Source organism: Musca autumnalis, unplaced genomic scaffold (genome assembly GCF_047663935.1).
Source record: "Musca autumnalis isolate F117 unplaced genomic scaffold, ASM4766393v1 scaffold_5, whole genome shotgun sequence".
NCBI lineage: Eukaryota > Metazoa > Arthropoda > Insecta > Diptera > Muscidae > Musca > Musca autumnalis.
The window spans coordinates 112,396,051-112,420,022 of record NW_027412088.1 but is presented as its reverse complement, the minus strand read 5'-3'; the positions used below and the strand labels follow the sequence as shown (position 1 = coordinate 112,420,022).

The 23,972-nt window shown below is 32.8% G+C and overlaps 1 protein-coding gene across 1 annotated transcript; it reads left to right on the top strand.

The window, feature by feature from the left end:
• The first annotated feature begins 17,341 nt into the window (after positions 1 to 17,341).
• Positions 17,342 to 23,620, top strand: LOC141405435 (CD63 antigen-like). The gene is made up of 4 exons (XM_073989735.1): positions 17,342 to 17,616; positions 22,737 to 22,928; positions 22,990 to 23,154; positions 23,226 to 23,620. Exons 1-4 carry the CDS (start codon positions 17,557 to 17,559, stop codon positions 23,493 to 23,495), a joined length of 687 nt encoding a protein of 228 aa, XP_073845836.1. The 5' UTR covers positions 17,342 to 17,556; the 3' UTR covers positions 23,496 to 23,620.
• Positions 23,621 to 23,972: the final 352 nt, after the last annotated feature.

The following is a 23,972-nucleotide window of genomic DNA, read 5'->3' as shown; positions in this document are numbered from 1 at the left end:
AACACCAGAACAAAATATTTGCAAGCTGACAGCACGATTCAACTAAGAAATCATCGATTTCTGTTAAGTTGAAATAACATCAACACAGTTACCTGTGAGTATGTCGTTGGAATTTTATTTACAAAATTCCGTTTTGCGCGTGCCTTCGCCGGGATGATATCATGATATTGGTAGCGATCAGTAAATTTTGCAAGCTGTCAGTGCGTTTTGTAAACATTTTTCTCTGCAAAGAGGAAAGTGATGAAGTTAAGCCAATGGGGGAAACTCCAGACTTAGCATTCATATGATTGAATCTTCAACTAAAACAAAACAAACAAAAAACAGCGAAGGCACGCGCAAAACGGAATTTTGTAAATAAAATTCCAACGACATACTCACAGGTAACTGTGTTGATGTTATTTCAACTTAACAGAAATCGATGATTTCTTAGTTGAATCGTGCTGTCAGCTTGCAAATATTTTGTTCTGGTGTTTTTTTGGGAAAGCCGAAAAGTGAGCATCATTCTCATTAACATGAGAATACTCGATGCTTAAAGAGTTCAGGTTTTCACTAAAAAATCATCATTTCAAAAACTGAAAAGCCAATTGATAATTCCCTTCGCCGGGATGAAATCATGATATTGGTAGCGATCAGTAAATTTTGCAAGCTGTCAGTGCGTTTTGTAAACATTTTTCTCTGCAAAGAGGAAAGTGATGAAGTTAAGCCAATGGGGGAAACTCCAGACTTAGCATTCATATGATTGAATCTTCAACTAAAACAAAACAAACATAAATATGCAACTATTAAGAAGCACCATTGACGTTTTCTGCTCAGGAAGGTTTTTTCTTGTGCAAAATAATAGCAGTGCTAGTGTAATCTATCTGCCGGGTCACTTTATGGCTTCATATGCTAATCATAGTTTATGCTTATAAGTTGTTGGTTTCATATCTCGGAAACTGATTGGATTTTCATTCTTGGATCTTTTTCGACTCAGACTCCAACTCCGACTCCAGCAAAATTGCTCGACTCCGACTCGTAGACTCCGACTCCGAAACCCTGTATATGTCACTCAAATAAAAGAAGTCATGCAAACTATCACCAAAGCAATTTTTATATTTGTAGATAACGATCCAGATGAAAATCACTGCGTCATAATGATGATAATGCAATTTATTTGCCAAAAATTAATTCCAAAGACAAATAAAAAAATTCCTAAAAAAAATAAAAGTCTATGAATCATTCGCATAATGTGACGATAGTTAAAAAAATGTTTGTATAGGAATAAATTTATAATATTTTTAGTTAAGTTTTTCGCAAATGGTCTAATTTGTTTGTTTTTTATATGCTAATAATATCATTTACGTAGCATTTGTATCAATGAATATTTAAAACCGCATTCGCTTGAATTTTTTGTAAAAAATTTAGAAAAAAATCCAAAAACAATTTTGTGGGACTAATTACCAACCTTACCATTACAATACCAACCATTAACGCTAATCGAGGTATTATTGTATGCCAATAATGATCCACTACGTCATCTTATAGTTCATTTCAATATTCTCAGATCGATATATCCGAAAGTAAAGCAGTTTAAAACGAAAAATAACTCTGCTTCTGAATACTTAAGCCTTAAACACATACAACGTTTCAGCAAAGTTGGAGGTCATTTCTGATAGAAGAATAAAAGGCCAAGATAGATTGAATTTTTCTTTATTCTTTTATCGAAATGACTTCCAACTTTACTCAAACGTTGGATGTGTTTAGGGCTTGAATCTAAATCGAACCTAAATTGTATATATGTAAATTACTTTAGTCTGTAAGGATATTTGTATTATCTATAGACTCAATAAAATATAATAATATAATATTTTTTGAACAAGGGATTTTTGTAGCATTCGATATTTTTCAACATTCGAACATCAAGGCGTATAATTCATATTACTTAGAAAAATGCATCCGTCTATTATGTCGGGACCTTAAAAATGTAAAATATTAAAAAACAAAAAGTTAAAACACAAAAAATTGAACCATTTTTATTAGATTATGAGCAGCTTGGAGCCATTTGTTAACCTATTTAAAAAATCATAGTCGCACATACATAGTAATTTATTTAGTTTTATACATTTATTTCATTTTCGTACCACTTATGTACATATGTGCATAATTGTCACCACTTTAAAGAACAGAAATAACATTTCTTATTTGCGCGAGAGTACTGAGTCATTCGTTGTCTTATTCATTTACGCAATATTTATTTGTGTATCTATTTATGAATTTTGTTATCATTAAAATTTCGTTAGCAAATATAATTTAATAACCGCAAAGACAATAAAGATAAATTTTCATATTATCTGTCATTGTATGTCGTTATAAGCGAGCAAAATGGGCAAATTAGTAACATTAAATCAATGTACGCACCAGAATATTTATAATTCTGTTTCATTTAAATTCAGTTGGGACTAATTATTGCAGAGGTCTCAAAGTATCCAGAGGAGGGAAGGCGCCTTTTGAAAATATGGCTCAGGTTATGTGAATTTATGTAATCTATGTACATCAAGAGATATAGTCCACTACATTAAAGTTGAACAATGTGCTTCAAAATAGAACATAATATTTCCATTTTGAAACACATTATTTAAATAAATTTTATTCATACGTATATGAGTAAAAGTCAAATTCAAATTCAAATTCAAATTCATATTTATTGAGTCTTTTTTTTAAACAATTAACAAATTATAGATTTATAATAAAACGAAAGCTTAAAACTATTTTGTATTGTTTTAATTACATTATTTTTTATATTCAGTAGCGACCTTGTGTGATAAATTAGTGAGTAATTATAATTAGGCATATTTTAATAATTTAATTCGGGCTTGCTCCCGACCCTTTCATATTTGGAGAGAAAATCTCCTCTTATTTTCACTTAATGCTACACTTAACCTAAACCTAACTAAACAAAACCTACGTCCATCCTCTACATAATGGCCCCTGAGTGAAACCAAGTCACCAAAGGTAGTTATATAGAGGATGCAATTTAACCTCTGTGAATTCCGCCAGAAATATGGGTATAGAAATCAGGACATTGCGTATTATTTAGATTCATAGCCAAATCAATACCGAGTGCCGATATATAATTGGTATTTTCCCAAGTAAAACCACTTTGTTCCCTTACAATATCTTGAATTAAAGAGTTGGAGTGGCCATGAAGTCTATTTACATATTTTTTAAAAAAATTAATATTGATGAAGCCAAGGTTTGCACTATTATGGCACGCCAAATATTGCAGTGTACCATGAAATATGACCATAGCTGGATCAAACAAGGTGTTTTTGATCAAACCTCAAAAATGTGGCTAAAAGAGTTAATTTGCAAGGAAGCTATGATCGCGTAAATGCATAAAAATAGGTTAAAACGTGTTGGAGCAAACGAGTTTTTTAGGTTGTTATTCGATTGCCGACTAAACCGTTTAAATTACTGATATCTGCCCAAAATAAATACAAAGTGAAGATTACACTTCTAATGTGTCATTTTTCAAAATCTCCTCTGCATCCACATTTCATGGATGCTGAAATTTTAAAGCCGTGTTCTACGTGTTTTTCGTATTATTGATCTAAATGCGGCGCGCATTCGGGTATTTAAAAAGCCAATCGTAGGATTAAAGATCTCGCAATTACGCATAATTTGATGTGTATATTGACTATGTAGTGTATGCAGCATCACATTAATCTACTGCTAAAAGCCAAAAATTTGTGCGATATTTTTTCTAAAAAACCTATTTTTTGGGTACAGTATTAATATAATTTTGATTGTGCTGGGACCACAAGATATTTTAGTTTTTTGACGGTCCGGATCAAATAAATAGTAAAAGTAGTTCCTACGTTTTGTTCTCATCTGGGTTCCCCCATGAGATTATTTTTTTTTCCTTCTCTTCACTACTCCAGAGTGATATATGTACCTCGGTATTTAACTGTACGGGAAATATTTATTGCCTTATTTAGGAAAACTGGTTCCTCGAAGTTACCCACTTTCGTTTTCCTAGTAAATAGGCATATTTCCGTTTTTCCGGGTTAACGTTCAAACCTCTCGGTCTGGCCTAGTTGTATGCAATTTTGAGAGCAGTTTCTGCTCTTCTACAAAGTATGTTCGGATTCTTTCCCCTTAGAAGTATTATAAAGTCGTCTGCGTAACAGACTGGGACAAATGCTTCTTTGGTTAAGGTGCTTAAAAGACTATTTATTGTAGTAACCCACAAAAGAGGTGATAGTATCCCTCCCTGTGGCGTTACTTGCCCAACTTCGTCTCTTATTTTGACGTCATATAGCCCACAGCTTATCCATCTATTCCTTAGCATATGGCTTATCCAATTTCTTAGGGCCCCGGCAAGTGAGAAATCGTCGATCACCACCACAAGGAGAGTGCCGTCTTCTTTCTCCTCCCTGTGGATGAAAAATAGTAAGTTTGCGCACACAAATTTTATAATAAATAAATAAAATAAAACCCCAACAGCGTGATGGCATACGGATACTTTATTAGGAAGGGCTGTGTTTTATAATTTTGTAAATAAACTTTTAAATTCATATTGCAATAATGTAAACAAATGTATTAAATAATGAAGTTCCATTTTCTATCATTTTTCTTTTCATTAGAAGTGTCGAATATTACTTTTCCAACAAGCCATTAATTTCCAAATCGGTTAACAAATCGATATGTTATAGTGGTTTAAATGCGAAAAACAGCGTATCTGAGAAGATACCAAACAGTACTATTATTTACTACTACGGAAAAAGAAAATTAAATATAATAAACTTTCCAAAATAGGAAAAAGTAATAAAATCGGTTAAAAAATTGATGAAGTATGTAATTCTTTGTGTTTTAACTTTTTGGTTTTTATTAGTATCTATATTTAATTTTTTAACGTGGTTCCACCCATGCGTATGATTCTTATTACTTAAAATAATTATAAAAAGGATTATACGCTCTGTGGAACCCCATACCCAATATCATTGCACTGCTCAAATGTAAAATTAGTTGTAACCAAGGCGAATTTATTAAGGTGATCCAAAAGGTGATTTCGGGCGAAATCAGGCCGTAGTCTTCATTTGCTGTCAACATTTTTTGCGCGAAATATCCACAAAAGCTAGAACAAAACGGAAAAATGTTGTTCGCGATGTTTAAATTAAGATGTTGTATACAGACATTCGTTATAGAAGGGAAATATTTGTTGTTTATTTTTGATTAAAAATATGTTTTGACAGCATATGAAGACATCAGTTGTTATTATTGTGTCACCTTCTTTCTTGCACCATGGATGTACCTAATGTAAATATTAGCGTTATACCTGCATCTAAATCAATTTTAAGCTAATTTTACTATTTTATTTTTGACTTATTAATATATCTTTCGAGTTGAGCTATTATAATCTAAGGGGTGCATTGAAAAATTAATTTGACTATGGCTGATTTCTGAAACGTCCGTTGCTTTGTTGTCATGAAACAAATCTAAAATAACTGACGTTTCGAAAATAAACTATATTTACATCTTTGGTGGATCTTAAATATGAAAACGGATGAGACATAGTACATAGGGAATTTACATTTCGTGGTTAGTTTTTTTTTCTTCTGCTACGAAAGTACTTAGCGCCGCTGTTAAGCCAAACCCTATTTATATGAGGAGTAGAATAAATTAATTGAAAAAGTTTCCTTTTATTTTACATAAAATTTTCTAATTAACATAAACAATATTCTGTAGGTAGTTTTTGGAATGAATCATTCGCATAAACACATATTTGAGGCCGAACATAAATTATATACGAAATATAAAACAAACTATATTAAGTTTGTGGGTGGCATTCGACCAAAATATTAATTTCGAAAATAGATCGTATGCAAGAACAATGTTGATGACCATCCCATCCCCAACCATACAATTTTTGTTTAATGACTTATCTGAGTATGTGTATCATTAGTCACAACTTTGGCTTAGGAATGAGGTATTAAGAAGCATACATATTTATAGCCTGCATCATTATGTTGGGATGGTATTATAAGTTCGGTTTGAGCTGATTCGATCTTGCTATATGTGTTCGCCTTTCTGTCCATCTAAAACTTGTAATCACGCTATACTTCCATATTCCAAGGAAAACCCTGAAAATTAAAGGAAATTTTTTGAGCTTGAAGGTATGACTACCACTTGCAAATATCGAGAAAAAGAACAAAACAAGAAACAAATTAATTGCCTCATTTCAAAGTATAATTTCATGGAATAACATTTAACATTTTCAATTTGATCGGAACAATATTGCCTGAGATATGAGCGTTAGAAGGGAAAAATATATTGTGTTTTGTATGTAGCATAGAAACTAAAAACGCGTTTTTTGCAGAGAAAAATGTTTACAAAACGCACTGACAGCTTGCAAAATTTACTGATCGCTACCAATATCATGATTTCATCCCGGCGAAGGGAATTATCAATTGGCTTTTCAGTTTTTGAAATGATGATTTTTTTAGTGAAAACCTGAACTCTTTAAGCATCGAGTATTCTCATGTTAATGAGAATGATGCTCACTTTTCGGCTTTCCCAAAAAAACACCAGAACAAAATATTTGCAAGCTGACAGCACGATTCAACTAAGAAATCATCGATTTCTGTTAAGTTGAAATAACATCAACACAGTTACCTGTGAGTATGTCGTTGGAATTTTATTTACAAAATTCCGTTTTGCGCGTGCCTTCGCTGTTTTTTGTTTGTTTTGTTTTAGTTGAAGATTCAATCATATGAATGCTAAGTCTGGAGTTTCCCCCATTGGCTTAACTTCATCACTTTCCTCTTTGCAGAGAAAAATGTTTACAAAACGCACTGACAGCTTGCAAAATTTACTGATCGCTACCAATATCATGATTTCATCCCGGCGAAGGGAATTATCAATTGGCTTTTCAGTTTTTGAAATGATGATTTTTTTAGTGAAAACCTGAACTCTTTAAGCATCGAGTATTCTCATGTTAATGAGAATGATGCTCACTTTTCGGCTTTCCCAAAAAAACACCAGAACAAAATATTTGCAAGCTGACAGCACGATTCAACTAAGAAATCATCGATTTCTGTTAAGTTGAAATAACATCAACACAGTTACCTGTGAGTATGTCGTTGGAATTTTATTTACAAAATTCCGTTTTGCGCGTGCCTTCGCTGTTTTTTGTTTGTTTTGTTTTAGTTGAAGATTCAATCATATGAATGCTAAGTCTGGAGTTTCCCCCATTGGCTTAACTTCATCACTTTCCTCTTTGCAGAGAAAAATGTTTACAAAACGCACTGACAGCTTGCAAAATTTACTGATCGCTACCAATATCATGATTTCATCCCGGCGAAGGGAATTATCAATTGGCTTTTCAGTTTTTGAAATGATGATTTTTTAGTGAAAACCTGAACTCTTTAAGCATCGAGTATTCTCATGTTAATGAGAATGATGCTCACTTTTCGGCTTTCCCAAAAAAACACCAGAACAAAATATTTGCAAGCTGACAGCACGATTCAACTAAGAAATCATCGATTTCTGTTAAGTTGAAATAACATCAACACAGTTACCTGTGAGTATGTCGTTGGAATTTTATTTACAAAATTCCGTTTTGCGCGTGCCTTCGCTGTTTTTTGTTTGTTTTGTTTTAGTTGAAGATTCAATCATATGAATGCTAAGTCTGGAGTTTCCCCCATTGGCTTAACTTCATCACTTTCCTCTTTGCAGAGAAAAATGTTTACAAAACGCACTGACAGCTTGCAAAATTTACTGATCGCTACCAATATCATGATTTCATCCCGGCGAAGGGAATTATCAATTGGCTTTTCAGTTTTTGAAATGATGATTTTTTTAGTGAAAACCTGAACTCTTTAAGCATCGAGTATTCTCATGTTAATGAGAATGATGCTCACTTTTCGGCTTTCCCAAAAAAACACCAGAACAAAATATTTGCAAGCTGACAGCACGATTCAACTAAGAAATCATCGATTTCTGTTAAGTTGAAATAACATCAACACAGTTACCTGTGAGTATGTCGTTGGAATTTTATTTACAAAATTCCGTTTTGCGCGTGCCTTCGCCGGGATGAAATCATGATATTGGTAGCGATCAGTAAATTTTGCAAGCTGTCAGTGCGTTTTGTAAACATTTTTCTCTGCAAAGAGGAAAGTGATGAAGTTAAGCCAATGGGGGAAACTCCAGACTTAGCATTCATATGATTGAATCTTCAACTAAAACAAAACAAACATAAATATGCAACTATTAAGAAGCACCATTGACGTTTTCTGCTCAGGAAGGTTTTTTCTTGTGCAAAATAATAGCAGTGCTAGTGTAATCTATCTGCCGGGTCACTTTATGGCTTCATATGCTAATCATAGTTTATGCTTATAAGTTGTTGGTTTCATATCTCGGAAACTGATTGGATTTTCATTCTTGGATCTTTTTCGACTCAGACTCCAACTCCGACTCCAGCAAAATTGCTCGACTCCGACTCGTAGACTCCGACTCCGAAACCCTGTATATGTCACTCAAATAAAAGAAGTCATGCAAACTATCACCAAAGCAATTTTTATATTTGTAGATAACGATCCAGATGAAAATCACTGCGTCATAATGATGATGATGATAATGCAATTTATTTGCCAAAAATTAATTCCAAAGACAAATAAAAAAATTCCTAAAAAAAATAAAAGTCTATGAATCATTCGCATAATGTGACGATAGTTAAAAAAATGTTTGTATAGGAATAAATTTATAATATTTTTAGTTAAGTTTTTCGCAAATGGTCTAATTTGTTTGTTTTTTATATGCTAATAATATCATTTACGTAGCATTTGTATCAATGAATATTTAAAACCGCATTCGCTTGAATTTTTTGTAAAAAATTTAGAAAAAAATCCAAAAACAATTTTGTGGGACTAATTACCAACCTTACCATTACAATACCAACCATTAACGCTAATCGAGGTATTATTGTATGCCAATAATGATCCACTACGTCATCTTATAGTTCATTTCAATATTCTCAGATCGATATATCCGAAAGTAAAGCAGTTTAAAACGAAAAATAACTCTGCTTCTGAATACTTAAGCCTTAAACACATACAACGTTTCAGCTAAGTTGGAGGTCATTTCTGATAGAAGAATAAAAGGCCAAGATAGATTGAATTTTTCTTTATTCTTTTATCGAAATGACTTCCAACTTTACTCAAACGTTGGATGTGTTTAGGGCTTGAATCTAAATCGAACCTAAATTGTATATATGTAAATTACTTTAGTCTGTAAGGATATTTGTATTATCTATAGACTCAATAAAATATAATAATATAATATTTTTTGAACAAGGGATTTTTGTAGCATTCGATATTTTTCAACATTCGAACATCAAGGCGTATAATTCATATTACTTAGAAAAATGCATCCGTCTATTATGTCGGGACCTTAAAAATGTAAAATATTAAAAAACAAAAAGTTAAAACACAAAAAATTGAACCATTTTTATTAGATTATGAGCAGCTTGGAGCCATTTGTTAACCTATTTAAAAAATCATAGTCGCACATACATAGTAATTTATTTAGTTTTATACATTTATTTCATTTTCGTACCACTTATGTACATATGTGCATAATTGTCACCACTTTAAAGAACAGAAATAACATTTCTTATTTGCGCGAGAGTACTGAGTCATTCGTTGTCTTATTCATTTACGCAATATTTATTTGTGTATCTATTTATGAATTTTGTTATCATTAAAATTTCGTTAGCAAATATAATTTAATAACCGCAAAGACAATAAAGATAAATTTTCATATTATCTGTCATTGTATGTCGTTATAAGCGAGCAAAATGGGCAAATTAGTAACATTAAATCAATGTACGCACCAGAATATTTATAATTCTGTTTCATTTAAATTCAGTTGGGACTAATTATTGCAGAGGTCTCAAAGTATCCAGAGGAGGGAAGGCGCCTTTTGAAAATATGGCTCAGGTTATGTGAATTTATGTAATCTATGTACATCAAGAGATATAGTCCACTACATTAAAGTTGAACAATGTGCTTCAAAATAGAACATAATATTTCCATTTTGAAACACATTATTTAAATAAATTTTATTCATACGTATATGAGTAAAAGTCAAATTCAAATTCAAATTCATATTTATTGAGTCTTTTTTTTAAACAATTAACAAATTATAGATTTATAATAAAACGAAAGCTTAAAACTATTTTGTATTGTTTTAATTACATTATTTTTTATATTCAGTAGCGACCTTGTGTGATAAATTAGTGAGTAATTATAATTAGGCATATTTTAATAATTTAATTCGGGCTTGCTCCCGACCCTTTCATATTTGGAGAGAAAATCTCCTCTTATTTTCACTTAATGCTACACTTAACCTAAACCTAACTAAACAAAACCTACATCCATCCTCTACATAATGGCCCCTGAGTGAAACCAAGTCACCAAAGGTAGTTATATAGAGGATGCAATTTAACCTCTGTGAATTCCGCCAGAAATATGGGTATAGAAATCAGGACATTGCGTATTATTTAGATTCATAGCCAAATCAATACCGAGTGCCGATATGTAATTGGTATTTTCCCAAGTAAAACCACTTTGTTCCCTTACAATATCTTGAATTAAAGAGTTGGAGTGGCCATGAAGTCTATTTACATATTTTTTAAAAAAATTAATATTGATGAAGCCAAGGTTTGCACTATTATGGCACGCCAAATATTGCAGTGTACCATGAAATATGACCATAGCTGGATCAAACAAGGTGTTTTTGATCAAACCTCAAAAATGTGGCTAAAAGAGTTAATTTGCAAGGAAGCTATGATCGCGTAAATGCATAAAAATAGGTTAAAACGTGTTGGAGCAAACGAGTTTTTTAGGTTGTTATTCGATTGCCGACTAAACCGTTTAAATTACTGATATCTGCCCAAAATAAATACAAAGTGAAGATTACACTTCTAATGTGTCATTTTTCAAAATCTCCTCTGCATCCACATTTCATGGATGCTGAAATTTTAAAGCCGTGTTCTACGTGTTTTTCGTATTATTGATCTAAATGCGGCGCGCATTCGGGTATTTAAAAAGCCAATCGTAGGATTAAAGATCTCGCAATTACGCATAATTTGATGTGTATATTGACTATGTAGTGTATGCAGCATCACATTAATCTACTGCTAAAAGCCAAAAATTTGTGCGATATTTTTTCTAAAAAACCTATTTTTTGGGTACAGTATTAATATAATTTTGATTGTGCTGGGACCACAAGATATTTTAGTTTTTTGACGGTCCGGATCAAATAAATAGTAAAAGTAGTTCCTACGTTTTGTTCTCATCTGGGTTCCCCCATGAGATTATTTTTTTTTCCTTCTCTTCACTACTCCAGAGTGATATATGTACCTCGGTATTTAACTGTACGGGAAATATTTATTGCCTTATTTAGGAAAACTGGTTCCTCGAAGTTACCCACTTTCGTTTTCCTAGTAAATAGGCATATTTCCGTTTTTCCGGGTTAACGTTCAAACCTCTCGGTCTGGCCTAGTTGTATGCAATTTTGAGAGCAGTTTCTGCTCTTCTACAAAGTATGTTCGGATTCTTTCCCCTTAGAAGTATTATAAAGTCGTCTGCGTAACAGACTGGGACAAATGCTTCTTTGGTTAAGGTGCTTAAAAGACTATTTATTGTAGTAACCCACAAAAGAGGTGATAGTATCCCTCCCTGTGGCGTTACTTGCCCAACTTCGTCTCTTATTTTGACGTCATATAGCCCACAGCTTATCCATCTATTCCTTAGCATATGGCTTATCCAATTTCTTAGGGCCCCGGCAAGTGAGAAATCGTCGATCACCACCACAAGGAGAGTGCCGTCTTCTTTCTCCTCCCTGTGGATGAAAAATAGTAAGTTTGCGCACACAAATTTTATAATAAATAAATAAAATAAAACCCCAACAGCGTGATGGCATACGGATACTTTATTAGGAAGGGCTGTGTTTTATAATTTTGTAAATAAACTTTTAAATTCATATTGCAATAATGTAAACAAATGTATTAAATAATGAAGTTCCACTTTCTATCATTTTTCTTTTCATTAGAAGTGTCGAATATTACTTTTCCAACAAGCCATTAATTTCCAAATCGGTTAACAAATCGATATGTTATAGTGGTTTAAATGCGAAAAACAGCGTATCTGAGAAGATACCAAACAGTACTATTATTTACTACTACGGAAAAAGAAAATTAAATATAATAAACTTTCCAAAATAGGAAAAAGTAATAAAATCGGTTAAAAAATTGATGAAGTATGTAATTCTTTGTGTTTTAACTTTTTGGTTTTTATTAGTATCTATATTTAATTTTTTAACGTGGTTCCACCCATGCGTATGATTCTTATTACTTAAAATAATTATAAAAAGGATTATACGCTCTGTGGAACCCCATACCCAATATCATTGCACTGCTCAAATGTAAAATTAGTTGTAACCAAGGCGAATTTATTAAGGTGATCCAAAAGGTGATTTCGGGCGAAATCAGGCCGTAGTCTTCATTTGCTGTCAACATTTTTTGCGCGAAATATCCACAAAAGCTAGAACAAAACGGAAAAATATTGTTCGCGATGTTTAAATTAAGATGTTGTATACAGACATTCGTTATAGAAGGGAAATATTTGTTGTTTATTTTTGATTAAAAATATGTTTTGACAGCATATGAAGACATCAGTTGTTATTATTGTGTCACCTTCTTTCTTGCACCATGGATGTACCTAATGTAAATATTAGCGTTATACCTGCATCTAAATCAATTTTAAGCTAATTTTACTATTTTATTTTTGACTTATTAATATATCTTTCGAGTTGAGCTATTATAATCTAAGGGGTGCATTGAAAAATTAATTTGACTATGGCTGATTTCTGAAACGTCCGTTGCTTTGTTGTCATGAAACAAATCTAAAATAACTGACGTTTCGAAAATAAACTATATTTACATCTTTGGTGGATCTTAAATATGAAAACGGATGAGACATAGTACATAGGGAATTTACATTTCGTGGTTAGTTTTTTTTTCTTCTGCTACGAAAGTACTTAGCGCCGCTGTTAAGCCAAACCCTATTTATATGAGGAGTAGAATAAATTAATTGAAAAAGTTTCCTTTTATTTTACATAAAATTTTCTAATTAACATAAACAATATTCTGTAGGTAGTTTTTGGAATGAATCATTCGCATAAACACATATTTGAGGCCGAACATAAATTATATACGAAATATAAAACAAACTATATTAAGTTTGTGGGTGGCATTCGACCAAAATATTAATTTCGAAAATAGATCGTATGCAAGAACAATGTTGATGACCATCCCATCCCCAACCATACAATTTTTGTTTAATGACTTATCTGAGTATGTGTATCATTAGTCACAACTTTGGCTTAGGAATGAGGTATTAAGAAGCATACATATTTATAGCCTGCATCATTATGTTGGGATGGTATTATAAGTTCGGTTTGAGCTGATTCGATCTTGCTATATGTGTTCGCCTTTCTGTCCATCTAAAACTTGTAATCACGCTATACTTCCATATTCCAAGGAAAACCCTGAAAATTAAAGGAAATTTTTTGAGCTTGAAGGTATGACTACCACTTGCAAATATCGAGAAAAAGAACAAAACAAGAAACAAATTAATTGCCTCATTTCAAAGTATAATTTCATGGAATAACATTTAACATTTTCAATTTGATCGGAACAATATTGCCTGAGATATGAGCGTTAGAAGGGAAAAATATATTGTGTTTTGTATGTAGCATAGAAACTAAAAACGCGTTTTTCTCGAAATGACATTTTGAAATCCTATAATTTTGTGGGCTTATCAAGGACATCTTTAGATCTTTTTGTTCTAAACAAGCTTACAAAAATATATAGCGATCGCTTATTAGTTTTAGAGGTAAGGTTGGCACCGCAAAACGCTTTAATTAAAACAGTATTTCGTAGACGGCCAATTGCCACAGAACTACGCAATATTTTTCAACAATAAAAATTCAGAAAATAGATTAATATATGCTCTTTCAGACGAAAAAAGAAATCTGCCAAAAAAGTTTCGTAGTTTTCTTGGAAAAGTTTTCATGAAAAAAGACTTTTATTGGACTTTTTTAAGTAGGGGCGACCCACTGTGGTCGAAAGCACTGATCTATCGGAGCGAAATTAATAACATGCAAACGAATTGAAACTCAGCTTGTACCTGTGGGTAATAATCGGCCAAATATGAACAATATCGGCTGACGTTTTGGTGTAGCCCCCATATAACGGTACCTTAAGATTTTCGGTATTTTGAGGATTTAAGCAACAATTTTGCAGCAAATTACCTGTAATTTGGTACTTAGGGTTCCTAGTGGTCACAAAATATTTTCACCAAAAATGATGGACATAGGTGCACGTTTTGATATAGCCCCCATGTAACCGTACCTCCCAATTTAAGGTATTTTGAATATCGTGACCACATTTTGAAAACAACTTGGTTGTAATTTTACATTCCGTGTTCTCACTGCGTATAAAATCTTCTTACAAAACATTTTCAACACGGATTTATGTTTCGATGTAGCCCCTTTTATGGTACCCCCGATTCGTTGAATTTTTACTTGTTATCCCATATTTAATAACATATTTAGCTATAATATGATATTATAGTGTCTCCGGGGGTAGAACTCCTCCTTGCAAACATTTCTCAAGGTAGGTCCATATTTTGAATTAGCTCCCATACAAATGCACAGCTAAATTTGTATGAATTTCATTCAAAATCCCTTATTTTAAAAATGCAGTTATCAAAAGATTTGCAAATATTTGCAGCCCTAATGTGGTTATTCCGTATCCAGAAAGTCCCATTTCATTCCCCAAAAAATAATCGAACCTAAGTTCGGCCAAGTTTACAAGATGCACTCTATGGAACAAGCGCGTACAACCCATAAAAACACAAAAAAAAAATTGAATTTTTTGAAAATTTATTGCTATATAACTAAGTACCTCCAGACCCCAAACTAATTTTTATAATTTAAATCACACCCTCTGCTATTAAATAAAAATAAATATTATCCACTTTCATTTCGAATTTATTTAAAGTTTAAACAAATATGAGGTTAATTTTTTTTGCAACAATTTTTTTAAAATCTGTTGCGACAAAAACTCTTGTATTTGATAGTGAATAACTGAGTGAATATTTACAACAACAAAAATGAAAAAACAATGTCTTTGTCTGCAAAGTGTCTGTTATCGAGACAATGGAAAATATTTCGCAATTTTATAGTTCGATTTTTTGACTTTAGCGCCGCTAGATCAGTGGTTTCGACCAGTGTGCGACCCCTCAAATCAATGCATAATGTGTTGGTGCTGATGGTGAAATATTAGAGCTACTGCAAAAGGCGCTAGCCTATTCCAATGTTAATATTTTGAAAATTTAATTTTAACGACAAATTTCTCTGTTTCTACGTCAAGTATTATCAACATATTCAAGAATACGCAAATGGTTTTAATTAATTTCTCGTTGGAGTTGAGCTTGATGATCGAAGACTTATTGCAAGTGAAAAAGGAAAGCCGAAAGCCGATTCGAAGATTCATTATTCCTTTTATTGTAATCATTTTTTTATTGACATGAAATCTGTACTATAACTTCGCAAGTACTCAGCAAGTTCTCAGTAATTTCTCCCAACTAATTTTACTCTCTCGAAGCTAAAAATGTGCAGAATGTTGTCGAACAACAATTTGCCAACACTTGCAAGAAGTCAGCTGTTTTGACAAACAGCAAATTTGGTGGAAAAGATTTAATTTATTTTACAAAATACATAAATCATATTCCATAATTTATTTAGTAATTTTTTCCCCCTTTCACAATTTGTATTTCTTTTAAATAACGAAATGTTTGTTTATGTTTTTGTCAAGAAGCACAAAGGTATGAATTTAAATCAGCTGATCCGACTTGCAAATTCTTACAAAAAGAAGTTTCCTTGGGAAAACTTGAAAGTTCTCAGTCACAGAACTGTCAAAAATTTTTTCTCGCTTCTCTCTCAATTTGCTCTCTTTTTGTTATCGAACAGCATTTTGTAAAAGTTAATTAAAATTTGTAGAAACTTTTGAATTATTGTACCGTCCCATGGTTCAATTATTACAAGGTTGGGCAGGTTGATGAAATTTTTAAAAATCAACTCTGAAGCTGGCTTTTTTATAACTTCAAAATTACTTATAACAAGTGCAATAAAATCAAGCAAGCTATCAGTATAACATTGAGCATAACTATGGTAAAAAAGGTTCATTGAAAGGTTATGCGCCCTATTCCTGTGTCAAAATTATTTAAGAAAATGTGGTAAAAGGTAGTGCAAATGGTTGTCCCTTTAAATACTATGATCAATCGAAGTTAAAACAAAAACTTGCTGCTAATCGTTATTATCTACAAAGTTAAGAACTTAATAGAACAGAGAGAAACCTAAACGCATTTTACACTTGCACTTAAAACAGGTGTTTTGGGAGTTTACGTAATTTATTTGACAGATATTGTATGGAATTGGTTTTCATTTGAAGAAGTTCTTCGAATACTCTATTGGACATAGCATTGATGTAATCGTTGTGCATTTATTAATGTCAGCCCAATTTACATCTAACAGCTTTTTATAAAACTTGCGGCATTTAAGCTGTCAATTCCATAGAATATCTGTGAAATAAGTTACGCATTTGTCCCAAATACTTAGGTTAGGAAAACATTGCATTGGCATATATTTTTATTGCATTAATTAAAAACACAATTTCAAAGAATGTGAATTTTCCATCAATGATGATTTCTCCGCCAATTTTAGTCTTTAGAATATTACAATACTAATTTTCTTATTCAAAGTTGATGGAAGTAAAAGGCGATAAATATTATTGCCAAAATAATATTTCAATCATCTGTTGCAGTAAATTATAAAGGTCGACTTCAAAATTAAAAATTTCCCAGTGTAAATTACCTTGTTTTGAATGATTCATGGCCACCACTTAAATGGCACATATACTAGCACAGTACACGTTATTTTCAACGGTTGGGAATACCGCAAAACGCTACTGATATACACGTAAAAGCTGTTGTAAATCTTGATTTGATTAATTCTAAACTTCACACGATTCCATGCTTATGAAAAATATATTCCCATTCTCTGTTTCTGGAAGTGTGTGTAAACAGGTGAGTATGATATATTTCTTCGTCTCACTTCTGTTATCATTTTTTGTTTTGTTTTTCTCTATGTGCCTATGTCTTCTGATAACAGCTTCGATAAGATACACCAACTCTTAAAAATTCTCAGAATGAACTATCTGGGATCTATTAAAAGCACTTTGTTATTAAATGCTCAAAAATATTCGAACGATTCGCAACGACAGGTTCATTTTAAGATTTGTTCAAGAACGACAAATCGACCGCTACTCGATACGGCGGAATAAAATCAGAAAAGTGCATTTATTAGAACAGCAATAATAAGTTATCAATATATTGCATGAATAATAAATTATTCCTATAATAAAGTGAATTAATAATTACTAATATCAAAATGAATTGCATGGCTCATATTGTTAAATATATTTTATTTATATTTAATTTAATATTTGTGGTGAGTGATAAAATTGTTTATTAATACTTTAATTTGCATTTGTTTAATAAACCTAAACATTGCATCCAATAACATACCATCGAGGTCATACAAAAACAAACATTTATATTTCTTAAAATATGTAGTCTTCATCAGAAAGAAGTGAAACAATTCTCCTACTCAGTTAAAATCGAGAAATGCTGATCGTGCTAGGGGACCTTTTTATTCGCCCATTCATTTAACTTTGTCATTATCGGAACATCAGATAATCGGGTTATCAGACATCAACAGTATTGATATTTTGCCAATAAAAACTTGTATCCAAAAATTCAGTTTAATCCCCAGTTCAAGTGCTTCAACTGCATATTTTTACATTTTTCATTTGTGATTTTTAGGAAAAGATTCGCTGCTAGGATTCAATCCGCTTTGTAATCTTAATAGGTCTTTTGATTCAGTGCATTTAACTAAATTAGGAGGAGCACTTTGGAACGCGTTTTGAATCAGTTGCAAAAAAATGCACCTCCAGCAAATTTCCATTCGCCGGAAAATGTTTAGAGAAACCTCACATCAATGTTGTTGCAGTTTGCACTTATATTGCCAATATAAAAATAATTACTATTAACGTTCCTGGAACGCTTTTTTGGCCGTAACAAAGATAACAAGTACTATTTATTGGTAATAAATTTCTGATCGAATCGCAAATGTATTTTAAGAGTCATAAATTACTATTTTTTTCGATTAAATTAACTTTTTGGAACATCGCTACTGGATATAAAATTATGACACAGTAGATGGAAATTAGTCGTAAATCATTTAAGTTTGAACTAATATGTAAACAAATAAGTTGGGAAATGTCAATTGTGAATAAGTATCAATAGATGGAATTTACCTCTGTTGTTACGATATCATAATATTTTGTAGAGTTTTATAACAATAACAATAGTTATAATTATTCTCATTAGAATATTAAGAAGGGCAGGAAACAAATTTAAACTTACATGTGACAGCATTCATTTTTGTTTTTATTTAAAAACCAAATAAAAATAAAGAAACAAATTGTAGCCACAAAACACGTTATTGTAGTGGAGGAGTAGTATTGTTTGGGATGGCCACAATGGGTGTTCAAATTCTTGTTTTTATGAAAGCAAACATGATGAGGACATTGTTAACAATGTTCCCATGAACTATTTTTTTCCTCTATCAGAGCAACGTCGTTAAAGACTGGTCTAATATGGGGCATGCCTAGCTAATACAAGACTTTCCATATATCATCAAATTGTTTCTATGTACTCTGTAACCATTATTGACTTTTCATAGCCATTTGTTGGAAAATAGTTGCAAAAATTAGAATTTTTTAACTAAATTGCTTACAAAGGGAGACTAATTACGATCATGCCAAAATAACGTCAGGAATATACTTCTTTCTGTTGGGATCAATGACAAAATTACTGAAAACGATAGAGAACCAATTATTCCACCAATCTGATTACTAAAATGGCATAATAAGCCAACAATTTGGTAATTATGAATCGGTTATTGTGGTGCATCATTTTAAATGCTCATTTTTAAAAGACCTATTTTTGTTTTCCGGTAATTTTTTAGTATAACGGTACTGTAAATGAAATGTGTTTATATACCATGTTTAAGACAACTTCGCCTACGAGATGTGGCTTTGTTTTTAAACTGCTTACTGCCAAAGTAGCATCTGTTTGTCAATACAATTATTCTTCTTATTTCACAACTGATGTTGTTTGTTTTGTTTGTGACGTTGCCGAGGTAGACGAAGTCTTTAAGTTAGCCAAAATAAGTAAGTACTAACTTTGAAGTTTGCCTTTTCCAGCAAGATGTTGAAGTGATCACACGATCTCCTTTTTTGGTAGTGAACTGTTTTGAGAGATTCTTTCCTATTTTAACTGAGGACCGAGTATCAGTTAAAATTATCCTACAAAGCCGAATGAGCTTTGCGTGGATATCAAATTCAGACATGTCTTGCGTATTCTCCAGGATTTCTGGTCAATGATGGATGTGCCAGATCTAAAGTCGCCCCCGTAGTTAGAGCACACAGTCTTATATCTCTTCTTGTGGACGGGACACAGGATGCTAAGTTTTCAAGCGTCGTGTAATTCTTTTTCCTGCCAAATGGTGGTAATTAGCTGATGCATACACCTTATCAACGTGTCGCCTCCGGTTTTGAGCAGCTCGGCTAGTAGGTCATCGCCTCCTGCTGCCTTATCATTCTTCAGTCGGTTTGTTGCTGTCTTTACCTCATCTTGGCCAGGTGGTATACATTCAATACCATATTCTGGGAATGGATGTGTAGTATCATCGTCGTAATCGTTAGTATTGGATACCAAAAGTTTGGAAAAATGTTCTTTCCATATTCTGAACACACTATATGTATATGTTACCAAATTGCCTTGCTGATCTCTACGGAGGATGTGCCCTTACTGATGATGTTTGATGTTTCACTCTTTGGTAGAATTTTCGGAATTCGTTCTGGCTCCTGCAAATTACAAGTTTTTCACACTCTAGCATTTCCTGCGCATTGTTACTGATTGTAAAATAGCCCTATATGCCTTGAGTTCCTTGGTGGTGGTGGGTGGGATTTTGCGGCTGTTTGCATGGAGTTTGCAATACTTTTGCCACACTGTAGACATGTTAGCGGGACGAGGTGAGCTTTTATTAAGCATTTAAGCCAGTTAGGAGGTATATACTATGGCTACCTGTTGCGATTGCAGCTTACCGATGTTCAACATCCGTGTTGTGTTCGTACTTTATTTGTTTCATTTAATCGGGTACGTACCTTTGCTGCAACCAGTTGGTGGTCCTAGTCTTTGTTTGCTCCTCGGAACGTCTGTACATCCAACACGCTCGATGAATATCTTCCATCTATCACAACGTGATCAATTTCATTTCTTGTTTTCTGGTCTGGATACAGCCAAGTGCCCTTATGAATGTCGAGATGCTTAAATCTGGTGCCTAATTACGACATTCGATTCGATCGAGTATTTGTTCGTGAATGAAAAAATCGAACCTACATATGTGTTTTTCAAACAACTTTAAGTAGATGGTAAAAAATATGTTTATTTTTAAACAAAAACTAAGAAAAAAAAAATAATTAATAAAAAAGGTAAATATTTGTTGAAATCGTTGAATAATACTTTGAGTAATAAATTCAGAAATGATTTATTTTTGTAAAACTTTTTGACATTGTTGTAACAAATTGCTAATGCATGTACCATAGTAAATGTACAGTTGCTGACGCGAATAGGTTGTCATAGTTCGATTTTTTCATTCATTTGCCGCTAGTCTGTGTTTAGACACGCAAATTTCTCGGGAAAGTAAATTGAGTTTTTGGGAGAGAGCGGAGAGGAAAGAGCTCCTCAATACTCTTTCCTACCCCCTATTGCCTAAAAACTGAATTTACTTTCCCGTGTGTCTAAACACGGACCTACGAAGTATATCAGTATCATACCATTGTCCGGTGTTTCACTGTGGAAACTGAATTTCCAGACTGTTGGACCAAAGATATTCAACTTTCCAATTTTGACATTAAAATCACCTAGAATAATTTTGATGTCATGGGTCACATGTTTCATCTAAGCGATCGTAATATATCTTTGGTCTGTTCGTCCTTGTCTTAAGTTGGAGCATGAGCGCAAATAAAGCTGATGTTTAAAATGTATCTTTTATCCGTATTGTAGGAAGTTATTCATTCACTGGGTTGAAGCAACGTTCCCTTCAGGTGTTGTTGTGACGCCTTTCAATCGTATTTCCTGTATAACAGTAATATCGGCTTTGTTAATGCGTAAACTGCACGTTCTCTATAAAGAGTGTGAATATTCCAGGTGCAGATTTGCAGATCATGATCCTTACAACGTTTGTGGGAATCGTCAACTTTGGAGGGGTTTGATTTTCTTTGCTCCTTCATAGTATGTTGTGTTTTGGAAGGATGAGTTACTAGCCTAACGGCCAATCCAAGTTTGTAACGTATCTATGGATTCACATGCTAGCTCACTACTTTTAACGGGTGTTAAAGGCACACCGCGGGGGTTAGTGTTCACTTGAGATGAAAGAGGGACCAAGATAAGCCCAGGGTTTTTGACCTTGATTATTATGGGACCCATAATAGCAAAAAGCAAGAGGTGGGGAAAAAACGCCGGGACACGTGTATTCTTTGTTAGTCTTCTAACACGCTGCGGTATCAGAATATGGTTCATTTTCCATGACTCCAAAAATTACACAGAAGTTTGTAAAAAGGAATCGGCATTGAAAATAAGTGCTGCCAGGCAAACGACTAATAAAAATGCCAAATCATAAACACTTCTGTCTATAATGTTCTGTCCATAATGTCATGCATACAGTGAGTCAATTAAGTATTTTGCCTCTTTAGAAAATTGAAAAAATTCAATAAATTCGTTTTAAACCATCAAATTAGTGGTCAAAAAGTCTAATATTTGTATGTAGTATGTTTGTAGATAGTTTAAGATTCAAAATCTGCAAGAACCGTTGCGAAAGGCTTAATGGTCTTTCAGATATTGGCAAAAATCTATAACAACACAAACTATTTTACCTCAAAAAATTATTTTGCCTTTTACATATCGCTCATTTACTCAAAGAGTGACACATTTCAAAAAATCGAGTTACGAGAAAAATGTGGTTTAAGTTGGCGATTGAAATTTGACTTCCCATCTTAAAAAGATTATTACGCAAAAAACAAAGTAACTACGTGGACCATATCTTGCAAACACCTAGCCAGATATCAGTGTTAAATTTCTGTGCAAGATCAAGAATGATTTGAAGTGTATTATTGCTTCATAAACTCCAAAAACTTTTGTGTTGAATTATACGAAACTCGTAGTAAATCGGATGTAACTCGTCAAATTTTTGAGATATCAGCATGAAAATTTGGCACAAGATAATGTAGAAGTCGTAGAAAAAATAGATTTCTAACTCAGAAAACGCATTTTTTGAGTTATGGCACTCTTTGAGTAAATGAGCGATATGTATGTAATTAATTATGTAATTCTAAAATTCTTTTGATATTTTATTAATTACTTGTCTTTCAAAAAAATATTTTTGCCTTTTAAAATTCTTTTGATATTTTTATTAATTAATTGTCTTTCGTATTTATGCTACAGGTATGCGGTATTCTACTAATCGTTCTTGGATCACTTATGATCAAAAATGTTGGCGATTTATCCGATTTCAGTGATGCAATAGACGTAGATCTCATTCCAATCGTAATAATAATTTTGGGCTGTATAATTTTTGTGATTGCATTCTTCGGTTGCTGTGGAGCGATACGCGAAAGTGTCTGTTGCACATCCATTGTAAGTAGTTCGTCATACTTGCTGTAAATTAGAAAGGTGCATAATATATTTCTCCCTGCAGTATGCCATCTTCATGTTCATTGTTTTCTGCCTGCAAGTTGCCCTAGTGGTATGGATTTTCATTAAACGTACCCAATTCTTAAATTCTATGGATAACGTGGTCACCACGGTTTGGGATAAAAATGATCAGGCTAATGGATATCCTATGGATGCTTTACAAATTAGCGTAAGTCTTCGCATTAAAATCGCAGACAAAACAATCTAATCTTTAAAAATTAACTCTTTTAACTTTTTCAGTTCAAATGCTGTGGTCTTAATGGCGCCGTCGATTATACTTCCAATGGTTTGGAAGTTCCAAACTCATGTTGTGGCACATTAAGTAATGCTTGTGATGCCAGCATTTATGAATCCATGCCAGGTTGTCGTAAGGAGTTCAGATCCTTCTGGGCGTCCAACACAAACATTATTCGTTATGCTGGCATTGGTGTTGCACTGGTAGAACTTTTGGCACTCACATTTACATGCTGCCTAATTAGCAGTATACGCAAATCACGTCACAATGTCTAAATGTCATCAACATTGCCAAGAAATTAAGTTGCAGGGATAGTTTATAAGATTTATGTTAAAATAATATTTGAAATTAAGTTATCTCTTTTAAAATAAATTATTTTTATATTTATGTATGAACCACACTATGCATTGCGTTTTTATACCCTTAGCATTTATGCCAACGAGGGTATATACACTTTCATACGGGCGTTACTCCAGCTGTTTTGGAGGATACAGTACACAAGGTGCTCTTGAACCAATTTTAATTGGAAGATGCTTACACCAGGGAAGTTTTTGCGGATTCTGAAACTACAATGTTCATAGATGATAAAAATCAAAAAGCAAAAAAAAAATCACCGGAGCGCTTTTTAAATAAGCCGCGATTTAAGTTGACATTTTTTTTACTTGGAAACCACAAGTCCTATCGAAATGGAATTTAAGAAAATGCTGTAGCTATGAAAAATCTCTACAAGATTTACCCTTACAATATTTTCA